The 20,262-nt window shown below is 48.9% G+C and overlaps 2 protein-coding genes across 6 annotated transcripts in view; both read left to right on the plus strand.

The window, feature by feature from the left end:
* Positions 1-4,366, plus strand: part of Map3k14 (mitogen-activated protein kinase kinase kinase 14) — a 48,685-nt gene extending 44,319 nt beyond the window's left edge. For 2 of the 5 annotated variants that reach the window (XM_027428031.2, XM_035448346.1), the window contains exons 13-16: positions 168-274; positions 579-723; positions 2,494-2,594; positions 2,887-3,051. In XM_027428031.2, the coding sequence (XP_027283832.1) occupies positions 168-274; positions 579-723; positions 2,494-2,594; positions 2,887-3,051 (518 nt within the window). Of the gene's footprint in view, positions 1-167; positions 275-578; positions 724-1,898; positions 2,474-2,493; positions 2,595-2,886 lie in introns of those variants that run through there. The other 3 variants (XM_035448347.1, XM_027428033.2, XM_035448348.1) reach the window with 2 other exon arrangements.
* A 150-nt stretch (positions 4,367-4,516) lies between these two features.
* Spata32 (spermatogenesis associated 32) lies at positions 4,517-17,336 on the plus strand. The gene is made up of 5 exons (XM_027428034.2): positions 4,517-5,680; positions 14,108-14,171; positions 15,366-15,420; positions 15,689-16,521; positions 17,017-17,336. The coding sequence occupies exons 1-5, from the start codon at positions 5,668-5,670 to the stop codon at positions 17,102-17,104; spliced, it is 1,053 nt and encodes a 350-aa protein (XP_027283835.1). The 5' UTR covers positions 4,517-5,667; the 3' UTR covers positions 17,105-17,336.
* The last annotated feature ends 2,926 nt before the right edge of the window (positions 17,337-20,262 follow it).

Consider the following 20,262-nt stretch of genomic DNA (forward strand, 5'->3'; position numbering starts at 1 on the left):
ACTTGGGTGTGGCCGTGCATGCACACATACACAGGATTTCTGTTGCTGCTGTTCCCAGCCTCGCCTGTCTTCCACCCCATTCCTGGCAGGCCGGCCCTTGCAGGTTGTGCAGGAGGAACCCTGGGAACCTAGCCCTTCACAGCCGTCTTCCTCTTTTCCCCCCTCAGAACTGTTTCTCAACAGTCTGTCGCAGCCGTTTTCTCTGGAGGAACAGGAACAGATTCTCTCATGCCTCAGCATCGACAGCCTCTCAGTGTCAGAGGACAGTGAAAAGGTGAGCAGCTGAACGGCTGGGGCGTGGGCCCTGTGTATGTGGGAGGTAGAGGAAGAGCGATGAGCTCACCCCTCCTTTCTTGGAGGGGTCCTTGTTCCCCAGACTGAGACAATATGCGTTCAATACATCTGGGAGTCAGGAAAAGCTTTACTAGTAGGGAAAGTGGAGGGTAGCTTTGGTCCCACACAGAAATGCACTTTCCCCATCTAGCCTAGGACAGGCTGGTTCTGACCCTAGGAAAGGCCCAAGGCCAGAAACACTTTCCTGAGTACAGGGCTGAGTCTGTGCCTACTCTTGTGTTCAGAACCCATCAAAGGCCTCTCAGAGCTCACGTGACACCCTGAGTTCCGGCGTGCACTCATGGAGCAGCCAGACAGAGGCAAGAAGTTCCAGCTGCAACATGGTGCTGGCCCGGGGACGGCCCACAGATACTCCAAGCTACTTCAATGGTATGGTCCACTTATCCCCTCTTACCAGCCCGCTCCTGCCAAGGACCAGGAATGGGTAGAGGGAGAGTTCATTAGCCTTTCCCCATCACAGAGGGGTCGGGGAGGAAGGTGTCTGCCACCAAAACCTCACATCTTTCCCTGGAAAGTTGGGTTTAGACTCACAAGGCTTTTCAGAGAAGGAGTAGAGAACCACTGTTCCTGCCCTGGCTACCAGTAGGCTTGTAGAAGGCCGACAGTGTGGGGAGGGAAATGGCCACTCCTGGGCTGGGGCCAGAAGCTGAGTAGCTAAATGCCTGCTGATGGGGAAGAAGGAACACACCCATGAGCATTTCGTCAAGAAGTCAGCAACGACTTCGTTGGCATCATCTCCCAGAATCTAAAGTTAAAAGATGAGAAGACACACAAATGTCCATCTTCAAGCTTATTTGCGCAGTTGTATTAGAGGTGGGCTTCGTCAGTTCATAGTACTAGCCCTCCCCAGGGCCAGTGTGACTCACTGCCAGGCCCCATAGCAAAGGCACTTCAGCTCAGAGATACTCTCACGTTGCCTACAGTCTAATTTAGGAATGTTGAGAATGGAAACATGATGAGCTTGCTTCCTGTCTGGACTAAAATTGGGACGATATGACTCAAAGGAGCTAATGCTCAAAATTCATCAGCAATGACATAGTGTAAGGTTAGAGTGGCATTATTTAAGTAAAATGTTTATCAAGTTAGGATTGATAGCCCAGCTCATCTGCTACATATTTAGATTTTTCTCTTCTATAGTAAAAGAAAAGTCTCTGTTGGATCTTGAATTTTCTGGAACTGACTTGTTATTTAAAAAATATTTGCCAGGCATGGTGGCATATGCCTTTAATCCCAGCATTCTGGAGGCAGAGGCAGATGGATCTGTGAGTTTGAGGCCAGCCTAGTCTACAGAGCAAGTTCCAGGACATGCTCCAAAGCTACAGAGAAACCCTGTCTCAAAAAAACTAAAAAATAAAATAAAATAGAGGGCTTTACAGAGGAGTTTAGTTAATGTCATTTTTAGGAAGATTAATGTTAACACCATCTTTTGTGTTGCTGAGGATTGAACCCAGGGCTGGCCTTTGTGCCCCACCCTTGAGCACACCCCCAGCCCTGGGTGTGTTGTTCTAAAAGAGGAAATTAGTCTATGCCATTTGCGTTTGTAGAACATGGCTACATGTTATCACATTTGCCTCAGTTGACTGAACTAAGAAAAAAAAAGAAGATATCTAGGTGGTGGTGCACGCCTTTAATCCCAGCACTCAGGAGGCAGAGGCAGGTGGATCTCTATCAGTTTGAGGCCAGCCTGGTCTACAGACTGAGTTCCAGGTCAGTCAGGGCTACACAGAGAAACCTTGTCTTAAAAAACTAAAAGGTGCTGGGGTGGGGGATCTAGATGGAGGGACTGTGAAGAGTAAAGAGACAGACAGGTGACAAACCAATAACCCAGTCATGGGGAGGGGCTCTTTGTCTTCAGTGCCTTTCTGCTTTGTGTATATCCAGAGTAGGCTACTGCTTACCCCTGGGAGCTAACTTCAGCTTTTAGCAAGGTGCAAGCCAAATTCCAGGCGTTGCTGGTCAGGGAGAGCTGTGTAACATTAGGGCCCCTTAACCTAAATGTCCTCTCTGCACCTTCACCCCAGCCAGACTGTTCCTCTCTGTGACGGCAGAGTGACTTTACAGAGGTTGCCCCTGCTCCTGCCCCTGCTCTCTGGGTGACCGACCACTGCTCTGCCCTCACTGCCCACTTTTGCCTTCTAGGTGTCAAGGTCCAAATACAGTCTCTCAATGGCGAACACCTTCACATCCGGGAATTCCACCGGGTCAAGGTGGGAGACATTGCAACTGGCATCAGCAGCCAGGTATGGATGCCGGTCACACTTAGGGACAGAGTACTCCAGTAGGAAGGCTTTCAAATAAGTAGAAATGGCACCCTGGAAGATAGTGGCCCCTGGTTTAACTGTCCTCCAGATCCCAGGGCAAGACAGGCAGGGACTGTTGAGAATCTCTGGACCTACAATTGGGCTAGGACTCTCCAAGTCCTCCAGAGTGAAGAACGGGCAGTGTTCTCCAGGTTGCCTGGGTGCCTGCAGATGTCCGAGCATGTTTGGGGACCATCAGCTTTACACCCCACTGCTTTGCTCTTCCCCACAGATCCCAGCCACAGCCTTCAGCTTGGTGACCAAAGATGGACAGCCTGTTCACTATGACATGGAGGTGCCAGACTCAGGCATCGACCTGCAATGCACCCTGGCCCCTGATGGCAGCTTTGCCTGGAGCTGGAGGGTCAAGCATGGCCAACTGGAGAACCGGCCCTAGCCCTGTCTTCCACCACCAGCTCCACTCTGCCCACAGCAGGCTTCCTTTGTATCTCAGTGCTCTGTGCTGGCCTGAGATGCCGGCTGAGTCTGCTCAGGGAGATCTGCCAGTCCCTGGTTCAGCAGTAAGACCAGGGTTTGCAGCAGCAATGGGAGCAGAGAAGGCACCTCCCAGCGTTTGCCTCCTGAGTAAAGAGACAAGGAGGAAACAGGGGTCTCATCCCCCAGGAAGAGAGCCAGTGATCTCCATGATGCTCCAAACATGGTGGCCAGACCCATGCATGTCAGTCAGCACTTGCCAGCAGTTGGCGTGCAGCCTCCAGCCTGGGTCAAGAAGACCAGGTACCTAGGCAGGTAGAAGAGCTAGGTTCCTGCCCAATTCATACAGGGCAAGGCAGCAAGTGTGCCTGCCCAGGGGCTTGTGCAGCCTTTGACCCCTTGTCTGGCCTCCCTGGCCATTGGCTAGTGTGAGTAGAGCGGGTGAGGAGGATGCTAGCACCTTGGTAGAATGCACCATGCCTTCAGGCACCACGCCTTCAGATCACTGCAGCCCAGGCCCAGAGTTGAGCTTGTTCAACCAAGGACCGTAGAAGGTATTGAAGAGAAGTGATTCTCAGGCCTCAAGTTTGTGGCTGCTGGACACCACTCCTCAGAACATCAAGCCTCACTGGGGCCTATCCTGTGGCTAGCTGGCACCCTAGTCCCTCATCTGTGAAACTGAAGGATGACATGAGACCCACCTCACAGAAATAGTCTGCAAATGACAGATTCTAAAGAAAGCCACAGATGCAGGGCTAGCTGCCCGCCAAAACACAGTCAGTATCCAGCATGCCAGCATCGTGGTGGCAAGACACTGCCGGCAGCATTTTGCACTCTGATGACCTCAAAGCACTTTTCTGGCTGCCTTCCAGCAGAGCATTGGCTCTGCATGGACTCCAGCAGGCCAGGGGATGGGAAGGGACTATCTTGACCCATCATCCACACAGGTTTGACGGCTTCAAGCCTCCTCCAGATCCTAGATGAGCGTATATCCACATTGCCCTAACCAGGCTTTTCCTGGTGGGGCTTGGAGTAGCTGCTTGGGACTAATGTAGCATTAAGTTAACTGTGAATCGTTGTGGGGAGGGGTGCGGAGACCCCTCCCCTTCTGGAGAAGCTCATCACCCCACGCCCGATCCCCCAATCCGTCAGGACGCCTTCTGTCCAGCTATTTGCAATGAGCTAGGCTGCTCCAGGCCCCAGCACATGAACTGCAGCCCCGGTGTTGCGTTTGGGGTGTGCCTGAGCTCTGTAAGCAATAAAATTTGGGGCAATGATTGGGTGTTTGTAAGCTGTGGTGTCTCTTTTGCCTGCCCGCTTGCTGTACTCCACAACCCTGACGGCTGTTGGGGGTAAATTCCTTCAAGTAGGCTGCTTGTCCTACCACTCTCCGGGCTGCCCTCTGGTAGCTAGCCAAACTTCTGAGCTGAGGGGAGGAAGTGAAGAGGCCAGGCAGCCCAGGAGCACCAGAAGGGGGGAGGGGCTTGCCTGGGGCAGGACTACCACTCACCCTCTCCTGTCCCTGAGGTCTGGCAGCCTCAGGACTTGCCTGGTATCAGTTTGAACATTGGCATGGATGGTGAGGACTTGCCCAGCACAAGATCCTCAGTTGTGGGGCGCAGGGTGGATCAAGGATGGAGGTGCATTGTCCGATCCAGCTCCAGTCTCTAGGAAGAGCTGACTGTGCTGGTGCTCACCTGTAATCCAGCCTTGGGCTACATGAAGAATCTGAGGCCAGCCTGGCCTACATGGGACTTTGTCTCAAACTGAAAAACAATTTTTAAATAGACTTGAGACAGGGTCTCACTGTCTGTCCTGGAACTCATTACATGGACCACGCTGGCCTCAAACCCACAGAGATCCCCTTGCCTCCGCCTCCCTAGTGCTGGAATTAAATAAAGGTTTATGCTACCATGTCCAGCTGGGAGGGGGGAGATTAAAGCCAGCTAAAATGACTCTGGATAAAGAGGCTTAACACCAAACCTGACAATCTGATTTTGATCCTCAGGAATTGCATGGTGGAAGGTGACAACCAATTCCCAAAAGTTGTCCTCTGACCTCCACACTGGCCACAGTATGCAAGTGTTCACACACACAAATAACAAATGTAATTGTAAAAAACTCTAAGATCACCCCGGAAAACCGAATGGGTGTATGTGCTGCACACACATACTGCTTAGATTGAGATTCAGCCGTCCTTGGAGGAATCCTAGAACTTCAAAAATGCAGCGACTTTGTGGCCTGAAGAGGTTCGGAGTCCTGTCGTTACCCAGGACTGCTGCCCACATACCTGGTCTGCTTTGGAGTGGTTAGCTGCCCCAGGTCTTTGTCTCGGTACCCTGGCTGCTTGACCTCCAAACCTTGTAAGATCCTCAGCTGCTCCCACCCACATCCTTGGCATGGACCTTCAAGTTTCCTGCCAGTCAGATCCCAAACGTCACAGAAGCCGCAGCATCACAGGCGCCAGCGCCCCCTTCATCCCAGCGCCCCTCCACCTGGCTAGCCAAAGAGCGCACTGGAGGCGGAGGGGCAGCAGCCACCAGCCCGCTCCCGCCTCCCGGACAGAGCCTCCTTCAGCATGGGGGTGACAGGTGGGAACAGCGGCGAGTGGTGGGCGGCGCCAAAAATGGCGGGGCGGTGGCGGGAGAAAGGGAAACAGTGATTGATGCCCAAGAATTGGCCTGGGGAGTGGAAGGGAAAGCTGACCCCAGCCAAGCCCTTCTGGGTGCCTTTGATTAGTGGGGCAGCCCGGTGCTGTGAAAAAAAAAAAGGCTGGATCGGTGCGGGTCTTAAAGAATTTAGCCCAATGGGATCGCATTCACGGGGAAAAGTGCGCACATTCGGCAGAGCTAAGGATTGGGGATTTAATGTCTGCAAATCCACCTTGCGTGAGACACTGAGGAGGACCCAGAGACCCAAAGCGAGTAAAGCCGAAACCCGCAGGGGGCCGGGGGGGGGGGGGAGTCACGTGCTCCGAACGTGGGCCTGGGGCTACCAGAAGAGCAGTGAGGTCTAGAAGGAGTCTCAAGAATTGTTGAGGTCTTGCGTCATCACAGTGGGTAGCCGAGAGTACTGACAGTTCTGGTTGGTGAAATTAAGGTCCCTTCCAGGAAAAATATGTGGTCACAAGCTTGAAAGGAACGTGGTGCAGGGACAATAATTTGTCCACCTCTATCCCCAGCCCCAAATAGTGGCCAATACCTGAGGGTGAGCATTTCCTTTTCAGTTTTATCAAAGAAATAAACACCCCTGACTCAAGAGCACTGGAGAGTTTATTCGCTGATAAAAAACAAAAAACAAAAAACAAAAAACAAAAAACAAAAAAAAAAACGAAACAGTGGTCCCCAGGCATATCTCAGAGCAGTTGCAAGCATAACTTTTCTCAATAACAATAATAATAAAATATAAATTCTAGGTTAAAAACTAATCAGAATTTTAAAACCAACTATTATTAGTGATTCTGCTGCCAGTATGAGTTTATTCCTCTTATAAGTTACTGGGGTTTCCCTTTTAAGTTTGTGAGCTGGGCAGTGGTGGTGCAGGGAAGATCATCTCTGTGAGTTTGAGGCCAGCCTGGTCTACAGAGTGAGCTCCAGGATGGCCAAGGATGCACAGAGAAACGCTGTCTGGAAAAGCATAGATACATAGATAGATAGATGATAGATATCAAATAAACAAATAATTTGTGGGACAGGTTGGTATCATGGTAGTAAAACCCTCGCTGTGCAAGCATGAGGACCAGGGTTCAGATCCCTAGAACCCACATAATCCCAAGTGGATGAGATACCCAGGCTATAATCCCAGCCTCTGTAGGTTGAGACAGGAGATGCCCAGAGCAAGGCTGACCCACTATCATGTCTGTGAGCTCTGGGTTTCATGGAGAGACCCTGCCTCGAAGAATGAGGCAGAAGAGCACCAAGGATAATTCCTAATTCCAAAAGTCAACCTCTAGCTTCCACACGTAAACACACACACACACACACACACACACACACACACACACACACACACACGAAATGAAAAACAAATTTGTGAATCAGTTGTACCTGATATAAACCATGACAACAGTGAGGATTACTCTGCAGCTGTCTGCCCAGTATTTAGAAAACTTTTCCAAGCTGGTGAGACCCTTCGTCTAAGGGGAGTTTTTACTTTTTTCTTCTCCAACTTCTTTGTTCTCCCTAGGTCTCTCTTCTAGATTCATAAACAGATGTGGGTGGAGAAGATAGCTGTCTGTCAGTATCTTGCAAACATGAGGACCTGATTCAATCCCCAGAGCCCATGTGAAACAGACAGGGTAGTAGTGTCTGGAATCTCAATGCTAAGAAGGCAGGAGAATCCCCGAGACCTCTGGCTGGCCTGAGTAGCCTGTGAGAGAGGTTGTCTCACACAGCAGGCTCCCCAGGAAGGACATGTGAGGCCTCCACACGCACATGGTGTGCACATGCATGAACACTTATGCACACATATGGGGGGGGAAGCAGACTCCCTATTGCTTCTCTTCTCTCACTCTAGCATGGTATTTGGGGAATATTTCTTCCTGGAAATACTCTTTCCTGTTTCCCAGGGCTATTTGCCAGAAAGCTTTCTCCATCTTTAATTCTTTTTCATAGCATCCAGTTCATTTTAGTGTCGTCCTTGAATCTCTGAAAATGATCAGCTTCTCTTAAGTACTCTTCTGTTTCTCAAATTACCTTTGGTGTCCTTGGATCACCTTTTCATTTGCTTATTGACAGTTTTGTCAAGTATTTGGTGGCCCTAGGTTGCCCCTATTCAAGAAACCAGCAGTGGTGGCGCACGCCTTTAATCCCAGCACTAGGGAGGCAGAGGCAGGCAGATCTCTGAGTTCAAGGCTAACCTGGTTTACAGAGTGAGTTCCAGGACAGCCATGACTGTTACACAAAGAAAATCCGTCTCAAAACCAAAAATACAAAACAAAACCTCACTGGGACCCCTTCAACTGTAGGTCTTCTTGCCTAGCCAGTGTCACTTAAGGGTGGTAAGACACACCTGTGGGGATGTCAGCAGCTCCTGATGATTTACCCAGTGGGGAAAGAGCATCTCCAACCCCAGACTCCCTCCCTTCATTCCTGGAATCTCTGAGCTCCCCTCCCCACTTGTGTGACCTTTGACCTTCCTTCTCAGTTTCTGCTTCCACTCCATCAGACAGCATCCCTCGTCTTCTGCCTTCCACACTCCAGAAGCATACAGATCTCTCTGGCGTGCTGTTCACTGGCTTAGTTATCATTACAAATTCATATTCATAATCTATCTGTGCGTGTCTGTCTGTCTGTCTCTGGATTAAATATGGAGTCTCCCAAGTTCTCCCAAGATGCTGTATCTCTGAGCACTCTCCCAGCTCTTTCTCATCTCTAAGCTCCATTTCGAACACCCAGTCATGAGGAGGAAATAACATCACATTGTTTAGGGTTCTCTCTCATTGGTATATTATCCTATTACCATTTGAAGGTAGACTTGTGATAAGTTAAAGTTGCATAGTCTAGCCTTAAAGCAACTAAAATAACAAGACAAAGCCATAGCTTTGGAGATCCAATAGAATCATACAGATAAATAATCTAAAGGGGAGGGTATAAAAAAAAAAGCAGAGTGATAGATGGAAAGCAAATAAAAGAAGAATCGATTTAAACACAAAAAGCTCATAGCACCCTTCTAAAGCAAGTGCTTAGCATGGACAAGAGCATTGTCCTGGTTTCAGTCTCCAGCACTGCCCCCCGAAACTCCTGCCCCACACAAAGTCACTCTTAAACAGTAGAGATTACCTAAATAGACAGAAAAAGTGACACTTGGTCTGGGGATATAGCTGTATTGATGGAGTGCTTGCTGATATGCACAGGCTCTGGATTCAGTCCACACTACCAGGAAAAAGAGAAGAAAGCATCAGACTCATCTATACGCTGCCCATTTAAAATCCACTTTAAATATAAACATACAAAGATTAAAAGTAAAGTGATAGCTCATGCTAATGCTAATCCCCAGTACCATGAACATGAGACTACAAAAAGCTAAAAACATTATCAATATCAAAGCAGGTTTCAAATCAAATAATTCCAGAGATAAAAGGAGATCATTTCACAGTGATAAAAAGGTTACTTCATTAAGGGTTAGGGCAAGTAGTAAGTAAAGGTGCTTGCCAGCAAGCCTGATGAACTGAGTTCGATCCCCAGGACCACACAGTAGAGAAAACTGATTCCTGAAAATTGTCCTATGACCTGTGTGTGTGTGTGTGTGTGTGTGTGTGTGTGTGTGTGTGTGTGTGCGCGCGCGCACGCTCGAGCACACACACACACACACACACACACACACACACACACACGGAGCATAATAAACAAATAAATGTTAATGTTTTAATTATAAAAGAAAATGCTTTTTTTTAAGTTAAGATCTTGAGTAAGCCAGGTATGGTTGTGTATATCTGTAATCTCTGTACTCACAGGCAGAGAAAGGAGGGTTGAAAGTTTGAGAACAGCCTGTGTAACACAGTAACTTCCAGGTTAGCCTACGCTACGTAGTAAGACCTTGTCTCAAGAAACTATGCTAACAGCAGTTGGGTTGTAGCCCAGTTGGTTGAGTCCTTGCCTAGCGTGCACAAAAGCTTGGATTTGAGTTCCATTACCACTTAAGCCAGGTGTGGTAGCACCTGCCTGTATCCCAGCAACTTGTTAGATAGAAGCAGAGAGATCAGAAATTTCAGGTCATCCTAAGTAAGTACACAGCATGTTCAAAGTCAGTCAGAGAAACATTAAACCCTCTCTCAATAAGTAAATAAACAAACAAAGAATAAATTATATATAATATATATATAAAGAAAACCAAAATAATAGCAATACTATTATCATTTTAAAAGGATTATCTAGGGCCGGGCATTGGTGGCTCACACCTTTAATTCCAGCACTCGGGAGGCAGAGGCAGGTGTATCTCTGTGAGTTCGAGACCAGCCTGGTCTACAAGAGCTAGTTCCAGGACAGATTCCAAAGCAACAGAGGAACTCTGTCTCGAAAAACCAAAAAAAAGAAAAGGACTATCAAGGCTCTGAGTTTCATCCCCAGGGCTACAAAACAAAAGAACAAATAACTATTCTAAAGGATTGTGTCCTTAACATCAGAGCTTCAAAGTACATGGGGAAAAAAAACTAATATAATGTCCAAGTGTGGCCTACAGTCCCAACACTCACGAGCAGAGACAAAAAGATCAGGAGTGCAAGGACAGCTTTGGTAGGGAGTTTGAACCCAGCCTGTGCTATATTAGATGCTGTCAGAGTCAGGAAAGAGAAGGAGGGGAGGGGCTAGAGAGGCAGTTCTGCAACTAAGAGCACTTGCTGCTCTTGTAGAAGACTCAAGTTCACATCCCAGTATCTAGGTCAGGAAGCTCACAACCACCTACAACTCCAGCTCCAAAGGAATCCAGTGCGCCCTCTTCTGGCCTCCATTGGCATCTGCACTCACATGCATATACCTGTATACAGCCATGCAAGCATACACAACATTAAAAAAATAATTTTTATTTTTTTTCTTTTGGTTTTTCGAGACAGGGTTTCTCTGTGTAGCTTTGGAGCCTATCCTGGAACTCGCTCTGGAGACCAGGCTGGCCTCGAACTCACAGAGATCCGCCTGCCTCTGCCTCCCCGAGTGCTGGGATTAAAGGTGTACGCCACCAATGCCCGGCAAAAAAATAATTTTTAAATATTTAGCCAGATGATGCTGTGTACACCTTTAATTCCAGCAGTCAGGAGGCAGAGGCAGGTAGATCTCTGTGAGTTCTATGCCAGCCTGGTCTACAAAGCAAGTTTTAGGACAGCCAGAGCTTGTTACATAGAGAAACCTTGTCTCCAAAAACCAATAGTAAATAAATACACAAAGAGAGAGAAAGAAAATGTGAAAGTAGGAAGTTGCTTCAGTTAGGCAGAGAAGAATAAGACTGTGTAATGGGGGTAAATATAATCAAAATACATCAGATACATGTATGACATCCATAAAACTTACTTAAGAGGAAAACTGATGTAACTTCCAAGGAGAAAAAGTGTGACCTGCCATCATAGTTGACGACTTCAGTACTCCTCTCAGGAGCAGAAAGGACTAGTAGACACAAAGTCAATAGTATCTCAAGGACTTGAATGGCTCCACCTGATAACTGACATTGGCAGAACACTGCACTCCACAGCAGAAAACACACTCTTCTTTGAAAATGATCTTCACACTGGGTGTGGTGGCGCTAGCCTTTAACACCAACACTGGGGAGGCAGAGGCAGGCAGATCTCTGAGTTCAAAGCCAGCCTGGTCTACAGAGCTAGTTGCAAGAGAGTTAGGGATGCACATGGAAACCCTGTCTCAGAAAGAAAAAAGATCTACAAAAAAGATCATGTTCTGAACAAAAAGTCTCGCTAAGCCAAGCATGGTGGCACACACCTTTAATCGGAGGGCAGAGGCAGGTGGATCTGAGACCAAGTCCCATGCCAGCCAAGGCTACATAGAGAGACCCTGTCTCAAGCAACAGCAACTTGGGGCTGGCGAGATGACTCTGCAATTAAGAGCACATACTGGTCTTTTGTAGAAGTTTTGAGTTCGATTCCCAACACTCACTTTGGGCCACTCACAACTTTAGGTAACTCCACTTCCAGGTGGATCTGTTACCTGGGGCTAGAGACTGCTCAGTGGTTAAGAGCACATACTGCTCTTGCAGAGGACCCTGGTTCAATTCCCAGCACCCACATCTGTTGGCTCACAACCTCTTATATATAAAGCAAGCTCCCAGGGTTCACACACCTCTGGTCTCTAAGTGCACCTGCACTCATGTGGCACACACACATAATTATTAAAATAATAAGATATTTTAAAAGTAATGGGGGGAGCAGGGGCTGGGCAGATGGCTCAGCGGTTAAGAGCACTGGCTGCCCTTCCAGAGGTCCCATGCTCAATTCCCACCACCCACATGGCAGCTCAAAACTGTTAACTCCAGTTCCTGGGAATCTGACATCTTCACACCAATGCACATAAAATAAAATTAAAATAACTTATTTCAAAAACTTGAACAGGCAGAATGCCGCATACCCATAATCCCAATATTCAGGAGGCTGAGGCAGGCTGATCTCTATGAATTTGAGGCCAGCCTGGTCTCCAGAGCGAGAACCTGTCTCAAAGTGATGAAGATGCTATTTCTAATAATAGGAGGCGAGGTGTAGTGGTGAACACCGTTAATCCCAGCATCCAGGAGTCAGAGGAAAGGAAATTGTAAGTTCAAGGCCAGCCCTGGTCTACATAGTGAGACCCTGTCCTAAAATGATGATAATAATAGTAATCATAATCATAAAAATAAATATTTCTTCAAATCAGTTGAGCAAATTAGGAAAGGAAACTTCAATCTGATAAAAAGACTTGTATGAAGCAAACCACCACCAACATAAAGATGGGATTCTGACTGTTCCCCACGAGAACATGGGAAAGAAGCAAGGCTGTCTGCCCGCATTCCACAATTATGTAGTGATCATTCCCAGTGCAAAAAAGGGAAGGAAGGAAAAAGGAGACACAAGACATGGAAGGAAAAGACAAAGTTGTCTTGATTCACACACGTTCTCTTTGATGTGCAAATCCTGTGGGCTCTCTTTAAGAGCTGGTGGGTTTTCAGTGCACCTTTAGGACTTGAGATGGTATTTCTAGAATATTAGAAATAACTGGACATTGGAAATACCTCATCTGTCACAGACTGCCACTTGACTTTCTAACAGAACACTCCTAAGGCAGGCACAGAAATCCCAAATGGAGTCAACATGGACCTTGTCTCCCAGACCCCAGTGCTACTATGAAGCTTTCAAAATTGTAATTCGCCCTTCTGTACATACACGGTTGCAGTTTATGGAAGGATTGAAGTTGTGTGATGATCAGATATCCAGAAAAATTGTCAAGTGGCCAAGGAAGGGCTCTGTGGTTGGGCAGGAAAGAGCCCTGCTCAGGGTCAAATGGAGCTGAAGCTGACGAAGACGATGACTGAAGAAAGCCAGAGGAGCTTGTTGATCAAGGAGGCAGGGCTGTCCTTCGAGTTCCTGTCCATGGTGCTTCTCTCAGAGCCTCACCACACAGCTGACCTACGATCCCCAGGTCAGGCTGAAGCACAGATGTGTCTAAATCCCAATGCCTAAGACCAGCCAAGCAAGGACAGCCCCTTCCATCCCTGGGAAGAAACCACAGCACTTTCTCACGCTTCTGAGACAATCCTGAGAGCAATTCTTAGCCAGAAAGTAAGGTTAACGTTTCCTGCTCCACCCTAGGCTCCTGGGAACCCGCTTTGCATAATGCATGGAAGTCATGATCCCTCGCCATCAATGCTGACCCATACCAGGGAAGCAAGAGACTGAGGCAGCCTAGTGCCCCACTCACTTCCAGAGAGTGAAGGGCAGCTTCAGTATTAGAGGACAAAAGCCGCCTGGCTGTCTCCTGGCTCCGAGATGCCCCTAGGACTTCTAAGAATGGATTCAAGTTCACCACACAGGATTGTGGTGCTGGCACAAACTCGGGTCAAGCACTCTGAGTGTAGGCCTTGGTCTGGGTCAGGAATAGGTGACCAAAAAGAGCTTGGGAAGCAGCAGTGATAAAGAGTGGGGTGGGGGAAGTCCTTCAGGAGTGTGATGGGCTCCTGTGGGGTACGGCAGAGCAGAAAATGGAGTTAGTTCTGCAGCCTGAATTCAAGTCCTTGATTCAGCAACCACCAGCTATGGGAAGCCTAGGCAGTGAGCACCCTCCGGTGCTTTCTGTGGAAACGACGAGATGGAGTACTGTGGGCATTCACAATTGTGCATGCAAGCGATAGGTTCAAGAGCTGGAACAAGGCCAAGATGGCAAGTGGAGGGTAGCAGACAGGGAAGTCAGACTGTTGACCCTGGCAAGGGGGTGATGAGGGGAGAGACAATGTCGAGTGGGCGGGAGGTGGGGGCAGAAGAAATTGGCACCAGCTCAGGGCCTGTCCCTCACCCTGATGCTCCTTGTCCTTTCCTTTTTCCTCCGGGCCAGGTACCAGTTCATTCCCCTGCTGTGGCAAGAATGACGTGGATATCGTGGATATCATGGAAAGAACGTGAGGACCAGTCCCTCTCCCCAATCAGCACAGCCCCTCCCCCCAAACCCCAGGCTCTCAGCCCTTCCTCCAACACCATACACTCCCATCCAATTAGGATCTCCTCTTTAGCCCCTTCCCAGATCTCAGGAGTAGTGTCCAGGCCAGAGGCTAGGGTTGCCTGTGGTCTCATCTCTGCCTTCAGCCTCCAACCCTCGAAGGGGGCTAGGGTGGAGCACGTGGAGGCATGGTTGCCTTGCTGGGGGTCAGACAGAGCTGTCCAAGGTAGGGAAGACAGGTGCGTGAGGAGGAGGGAACGGGAATTCAAGGTTGTGAAACAGCTAGAAGTAGGGGCTAAGAAGAACTGAAGGGGCCCTGCACTACCCCCCCCATCCAGGGCTTCTCAGAGCTATCCCCTGGGAATGTGGCAGGTGGGTAATGGGCCTCACTCTAGGCTCTCCCTGTGTAGGGAGCCATTTTCTGAGCATCATGGCTCTCCTGTGGCACTTAAAAATGAAGATTCCCAGCCTGGTCTACATAGTGAGTCCCAGGACAGCCAATGCTACACAGAGAAATCCTGTCCCAAGACCACCCCCACTAAAAAAAAAATAGAATGAAGATTCCCAGGCCCCTTCTCCAACTAAATGGAGCTGAAGAGTCAACTGGCAAGCTCTCCAGAGTTCCTGAAGCTTGGAGAGTCTTACAAATACCATAACCAGCTTAGTGGGTAAAGTGTTTAGAGCACAAGTATGAGGGCCTGGGTTCAGATATCCCACAACCAGGTAAAAAGCTGAACATGCTAACACTGTAACTCTCAGAGCTGGGACGTAGAAGCAGGAAGATCCCAGGGGCTCACCAGCCAGCCACTCTAGCAAAGCAATGAACTCCATGGTCAGAGAGAGACCCTGTCTCCAAAAAATGAGGTGGAAAATAACTAAGGTAGACACATAAAATCATCCTCTAGCCTTCACATCTGTATTTGTGTCCATGCACACACACACACACACACACACACACACACACACACACACACACACACACACACACACACACACACTCCAGCGCTCCCAATGGAGCGGGGACAGTGGGGAGTAGAGCTCGGGTCTTCTTGCCTACCCCTGTGCAAGGCCAGAACTCTGAGGGCCCTAGAGATCGCTACCTCTGATGACCCTGCCCATGCATCTGTGTCACCTGTTTTGATTCCTTATGCCTCAGGAGTGACCAGCAGCAGCCCCAGTCCCATAAAGACAAGGAGGATGAAGAAGAAGCGGTGAGATCATCACACTTTGTGCAGTGGGTGGTAGCAGGAAAGGAGGGCAGGGTCTTTATGCTTGGCAATCCTAGGACAATAGGACCAGGCCACACACACACCTTCACCAGCTGTCTGCACTTCCTTCTCTGCTCCAGGCAGGTCTCTGAGATAAGGGGTGGGTAGTGTGCCACACAGAAGCAGGACAGAGGCTTGGTGTGTCAGGGGAGTCCTGGGGGGAAGGGGTGTCCAGGTCCTGTTGCCTCAGCTTTCATTTGAAATCTTTCAGCCTGCAGCAGAATTGCCCAAGCTGGAGTCCCTACCCGAAGTGCAGCCGAACCCAGGCCCAGTGCCACAGCTGGAGGAGATGGCAATAATGATGCCCTCTAAACCCACACCGGATGCTGAGGGGGACTACATCACTGAAAGCCAGGAGCAGCAGATCTACAGTATCGAATCCCTCAAGCCCTATAAGGAAGAGCTGATAGAAAGGCCCTGGAGCTTCAAAACAAGCTCAAGCAGCATGGAAGAGGAGCTTGTGTGCACCTCCACCCATTTCCGCTCCATCCGAGTGCAGACCTCCAAACACCTCTTCTGGTCGAACAAGCTCACCCAGGCGTCAGAGCTCAGCTTCCAGAAGGTCAAGAGCCCCCGGGAAAAGTATGTCTCCATTTCCCAGGTTCTCACAGAGTGTGCCCCACGGCCACTAGGCTCCAGCAGGTCTTGCACCAGCCTGCCTGCAGCCCTTGGTCTGGCAGATCTGATCAACTTTGCATCTTCCCTGGCTGTAGCCTCCTCCAGCAGCATGAACATGCCTAATTTAGAAAATATAATCAAAGGTTCATCCGAGAAGTCCCAGGAGACGTCTAGAGAGTTTTGCCAGCCAGGCCAGTCCGTCAAGTTTTCCCAGACTACCCAGATTACCCAGATGTCCTCGGAGAAGCAAGAGAAAAAACCCGAAAACATGACAACTCACAAATCCTGGACTCCAGAAACCAGGAATGTAGCTTGTTCTTACATAAATTTTAGCAAGACAGGGCTCAAGAACCACACCATCCAAGGAGAAGTGAAGTTTGTCCAGGCACCAACCACGTCCCCTCAGCTTCAGGGAGCCAAAGAAGAGTGAGTGACACTGCCCTGCAGTCTTTGGCTAGCATGTGGGGATGGGCTCAGTTCTCACATAGCTGGGTGGGGTGTGAAACAGTGGAATTGAGGGGGGAGGGGCTGAAGTAGGGAACTCAAGCAAGCTTAGTCGAGGGCCCAACCTCAATGACCTCACAAAGGCTGCTAGGAACAAGATTCCGGTGACCTGAGGTGCAGTAGCAAAGCCAGGGCCAGAGGAGGCCTGGGGACCATGGAGGGTGAGCTCTCCAGGGCTAGGACAGAAACCTGGGTTCAAAATGGGCAGGGCCACGTAGTATCAGGAATCATGCTGTCTGCCTCCATTCCTAGGCCACAGGACACTTGCATGAATGAGCATAGGGGAACCGGGCTTCAGAGCCCTTGGCCTCTGATGACATGTAGACACAGAACAGAATGCCAGCTGCCCCACAGATGCAGTGGGAGACACACCCCAGACCCTAATGCCCTAGTGACACTGTCTCTTTTGTGTTGCAGCTCGGTGCCGGGAACCAAGAAAGGGAATCCATTATTGCTGAAAATCCTTTTTAAGTTGTCATCCCCTCATCCCCAGAGAAATGACTAGACAAAAACAGTAAAGCCTCCAGTGCTGGCCCTGGTGAAGACTTTTTTTTAAGGTGCTCGGTTGGAACCCAGGGACCTGAACATATTTAGGCCAGTGTTTTACTCCTGGGCTATATCCTCAGTCCTTGGATTTTTTAGATAGTGTCTAATTCTGTAGCCCAGACTGGCGTCAAACCCTTGATCTGCCTACCTCGGCCTCTTGAGTGACGACATTACAAGTATGCACCACCCTGCTTGGGCTCTAGCTCATATTTTGGAGGACCAATGCCTCCTAACCACTGAGCACACCTGGCTGCTATATTCTGGAAGCAATTTTTTAGGGATGACACCTCCATTTTTTAGTTTCCCTTTAGCCCACCTGTCCCCTGAGCTCTGGCTAGCTGTGTACGGTCTGACTACTCCCCAAAGTGCTTCCACTTTACTGCCCTTACCAGATCACTAGGTCACCTAAAAGCTCCATCCCAGTTTTTTAGGCCTAAGTCTAGAGACATATGGGCATGAGGATGTGGGAGATAGGGCCTCCTGGAGGTGGGGCTGACCGGATGAGAAAGTAAATCCAAAGGGAAGTCTTGCTGTGGCCATGGGTTAGGGAGGATATTGTGTGAAGGCTTGAAAGAGGGAAGAGCTGAGGTTGATAGATCTTTTAGAAGGCCACAGCCCCAAGCCAGAAGTAACTCCAAATGTAGGGAGACCCCATGTGTGGTGACATATCCAACATGGCAACCCGGAGGAGTTCCCCCACATTGCCAGCCTGACACTTGCATAAGGCAGCTTGCCCACAGACAGGAAACACGATCCACAAGAACGGGCACATGCATGCCCGGGGCCAGCTGCAGGGGTAAAATATGCACAGAGGCACACATCCACTATGTCTGGGGTCAGGCCTCAGAGGCCCAGAAGAAAGGCAATGTGAGAGAGCTTCCGCTTTTGGCAAAGGTCAGGAGGCTGTGAAGTGGGGAAGGGAGTTTGGGCCTGGAGAAAGAGAAGGGGCCAGCTTGATCCACAGGCAGCTGTGTGTATGAGAAGGGCAGGGGACATCTCACTCTGTGTAGCCCAAGCTAGTTTCAAAGTTGTGACAATCTCTCTACCTTGGTCTCTTAGTGCTGGGGCTACAATCGCTAACATCACACCTGGTTTGTGTTTCTGTAAGTCGGAGTTCTTTATGTTGGCGTAGCTGGACTGCCTCAGATCCATAATGATTCTCTTGCCTCTGCCTCCTGAGTGCTGGGATCACATGTATACGCTGCCACATCAGCTTTTGTTGTTGTCGTCGTCACTGTTACTGAGACTGGGCCTCGTTATGTAGCCCTGACTGCCTCTTGCCTCTGTCTCCTGGGTGCTAGGAGTCGAGGCAGATGCCACCACATGGCTTCCTTTTTCTTTTAAGACAGGGTATAGCTGTGTAACTCAGGCTGGCTTTGAACTCAAAAAACTGCTTGCCTTAGTCTTCAGAGTGCTGGGGTTATAAAAGGAGCATGTCATCACGCCCAGCCCTGGTCAGGCTCCCTGCCAAGGGAAAAGCCCATCAAGACCATAGGAGAAGGCTGAGCAGGGAGAGAACCTAGGGACAGGGAAGTGGGATTAGGAATTGGGAGAGGAAAAGGGTGGGGATGTGGAGTGTCATTGCGCTCTTAGGATTTGTCTTTTTAGAGTTTATTGTTTTGTGGGATTTTTAAAGACAAATTCTACTTTTTAACCAGAGGTGGCGCACACACCTCTCATCCCAGAACTTAGGAGATGGTGACAGAAGAAAATGAAATTAAAAGTTGTCCTTGCACTAGATGTGGTGGCCACACTTTTAATCCTAGCACTCAGGAGGCAGAGGCAGGTGGATCTCTGTGAGTTCGAGGCCAGCCTGGTCTCCAGAGCAAGTTCCAGGACAGTCAAGGCTACACAAAGAAACCCTGTCTCAAAAACAAAACAACAAAAAGTCATTCTCAGCCAAATAGTAACCTCAAGGACAGCCTGGGCTATGGCACATAAAATCCTGTCCAAAAGGAAAAAATTGTTGAAAGTGGCTTCAGGTGCACCAAACAAGTGTCAAGCACAGACAGTTCCTGTGTGTTCTTTCTCTTCCCCCAGCCCCTACAGCATGGAACACAGGGACACTCTGAAACAGGTACACACACCCACACTGGCTCACAGCATCACCCAAGGCCCTTGGAGACGTTGGGGTTCACTCCCTCTCAGTGTACGTCCTGTGACAAGTGTATGGCATGTGTCCCATTGTAGTGTCATACAAAATAGTTTGCCCACCCTGGATACCCTCTGTGTCCACCCACTCATCCCTCCCCTCAACTCCAGGCACGCACTGATTGGTTACTGTCCGTCTGCTTTTTCCAGAATGAATTGGAATTGACCCTCGTGCAGCCTTTTCAAACAGGCGTCTTTCCCTTACTAAGCAGTTAACTGTCTTTTCTCCCTGTCTTTTCACGCCTTGACAGCTCATTTCCTTTCCGTACTCAATAATATTCTGCTATCTAGATGGATCAGTTTGTTTTTCCACCCACCTACCAAAACATATCTTGGTGGATCCCACGTTTCGGCAGTTAGGAGGTTGCAATAAGTATCAGTGTGTGGATTTTGTGTTTTAAAATAATCTGGATAAGTGCCAAGGACCACAGTTGCTGCTTAATATACATTGTAAAGGTGTGTTCAGAGGCTGGGGAGGTGGTTCAGCTACCAAAGGCTGGGCTCACAACCAAAACATCAAGATGGGTTCAGATTTATAAGAAATAGCTGGAGTGGCTGCCGGAGAAACTCATCACTTTGAAGCCCCAGCAATTCCTGTCTTCATCGTTTTGTGGTGTCGGTGTTTGAAATACTGGAGTTCTCAGGGATCCATAGTGGTGTGTCATCTTACTGTTCAGTTCTCTAGTGATTTGAGATGCTGGAGACTGTATCTTTGATTTGTTAAGGTGTCTGCTCACATCTTTTGCCCATTTTAATCGGATGACTCATTTTCTCATTGTTGAGTTTTAGAGGTTGTTTGTAATTTTGTGTCTATAATTGTCTTCTAATTTTCTTCACTCTGTTGGCAGAGTCAAAGGTTTGGGGGGGTTGTTTGTTTGTTTATTTGTTTTGAGACAGGGTCTCTCTATGTGGAACTGGCTGCCCTGGAACTTGCTATGTAAACCAAGATGGCCTCGAACTCAGAGA

Source organism: Cricetulus griseus, chromosome 7, assembly GCF_003668045.3.
Source record: "Cricetulus griseus strain 17A/GY chromosome 7, alternate assembly CriGri-PICRH-1.0, whole genome shotgun sequence".
Taxonomy (NCBI): Eukaryota; Metazoa; Chordata; class Mammalia; order Rodentia; family Cricetidae; genus Cricetulus; species Cricetulus griseus.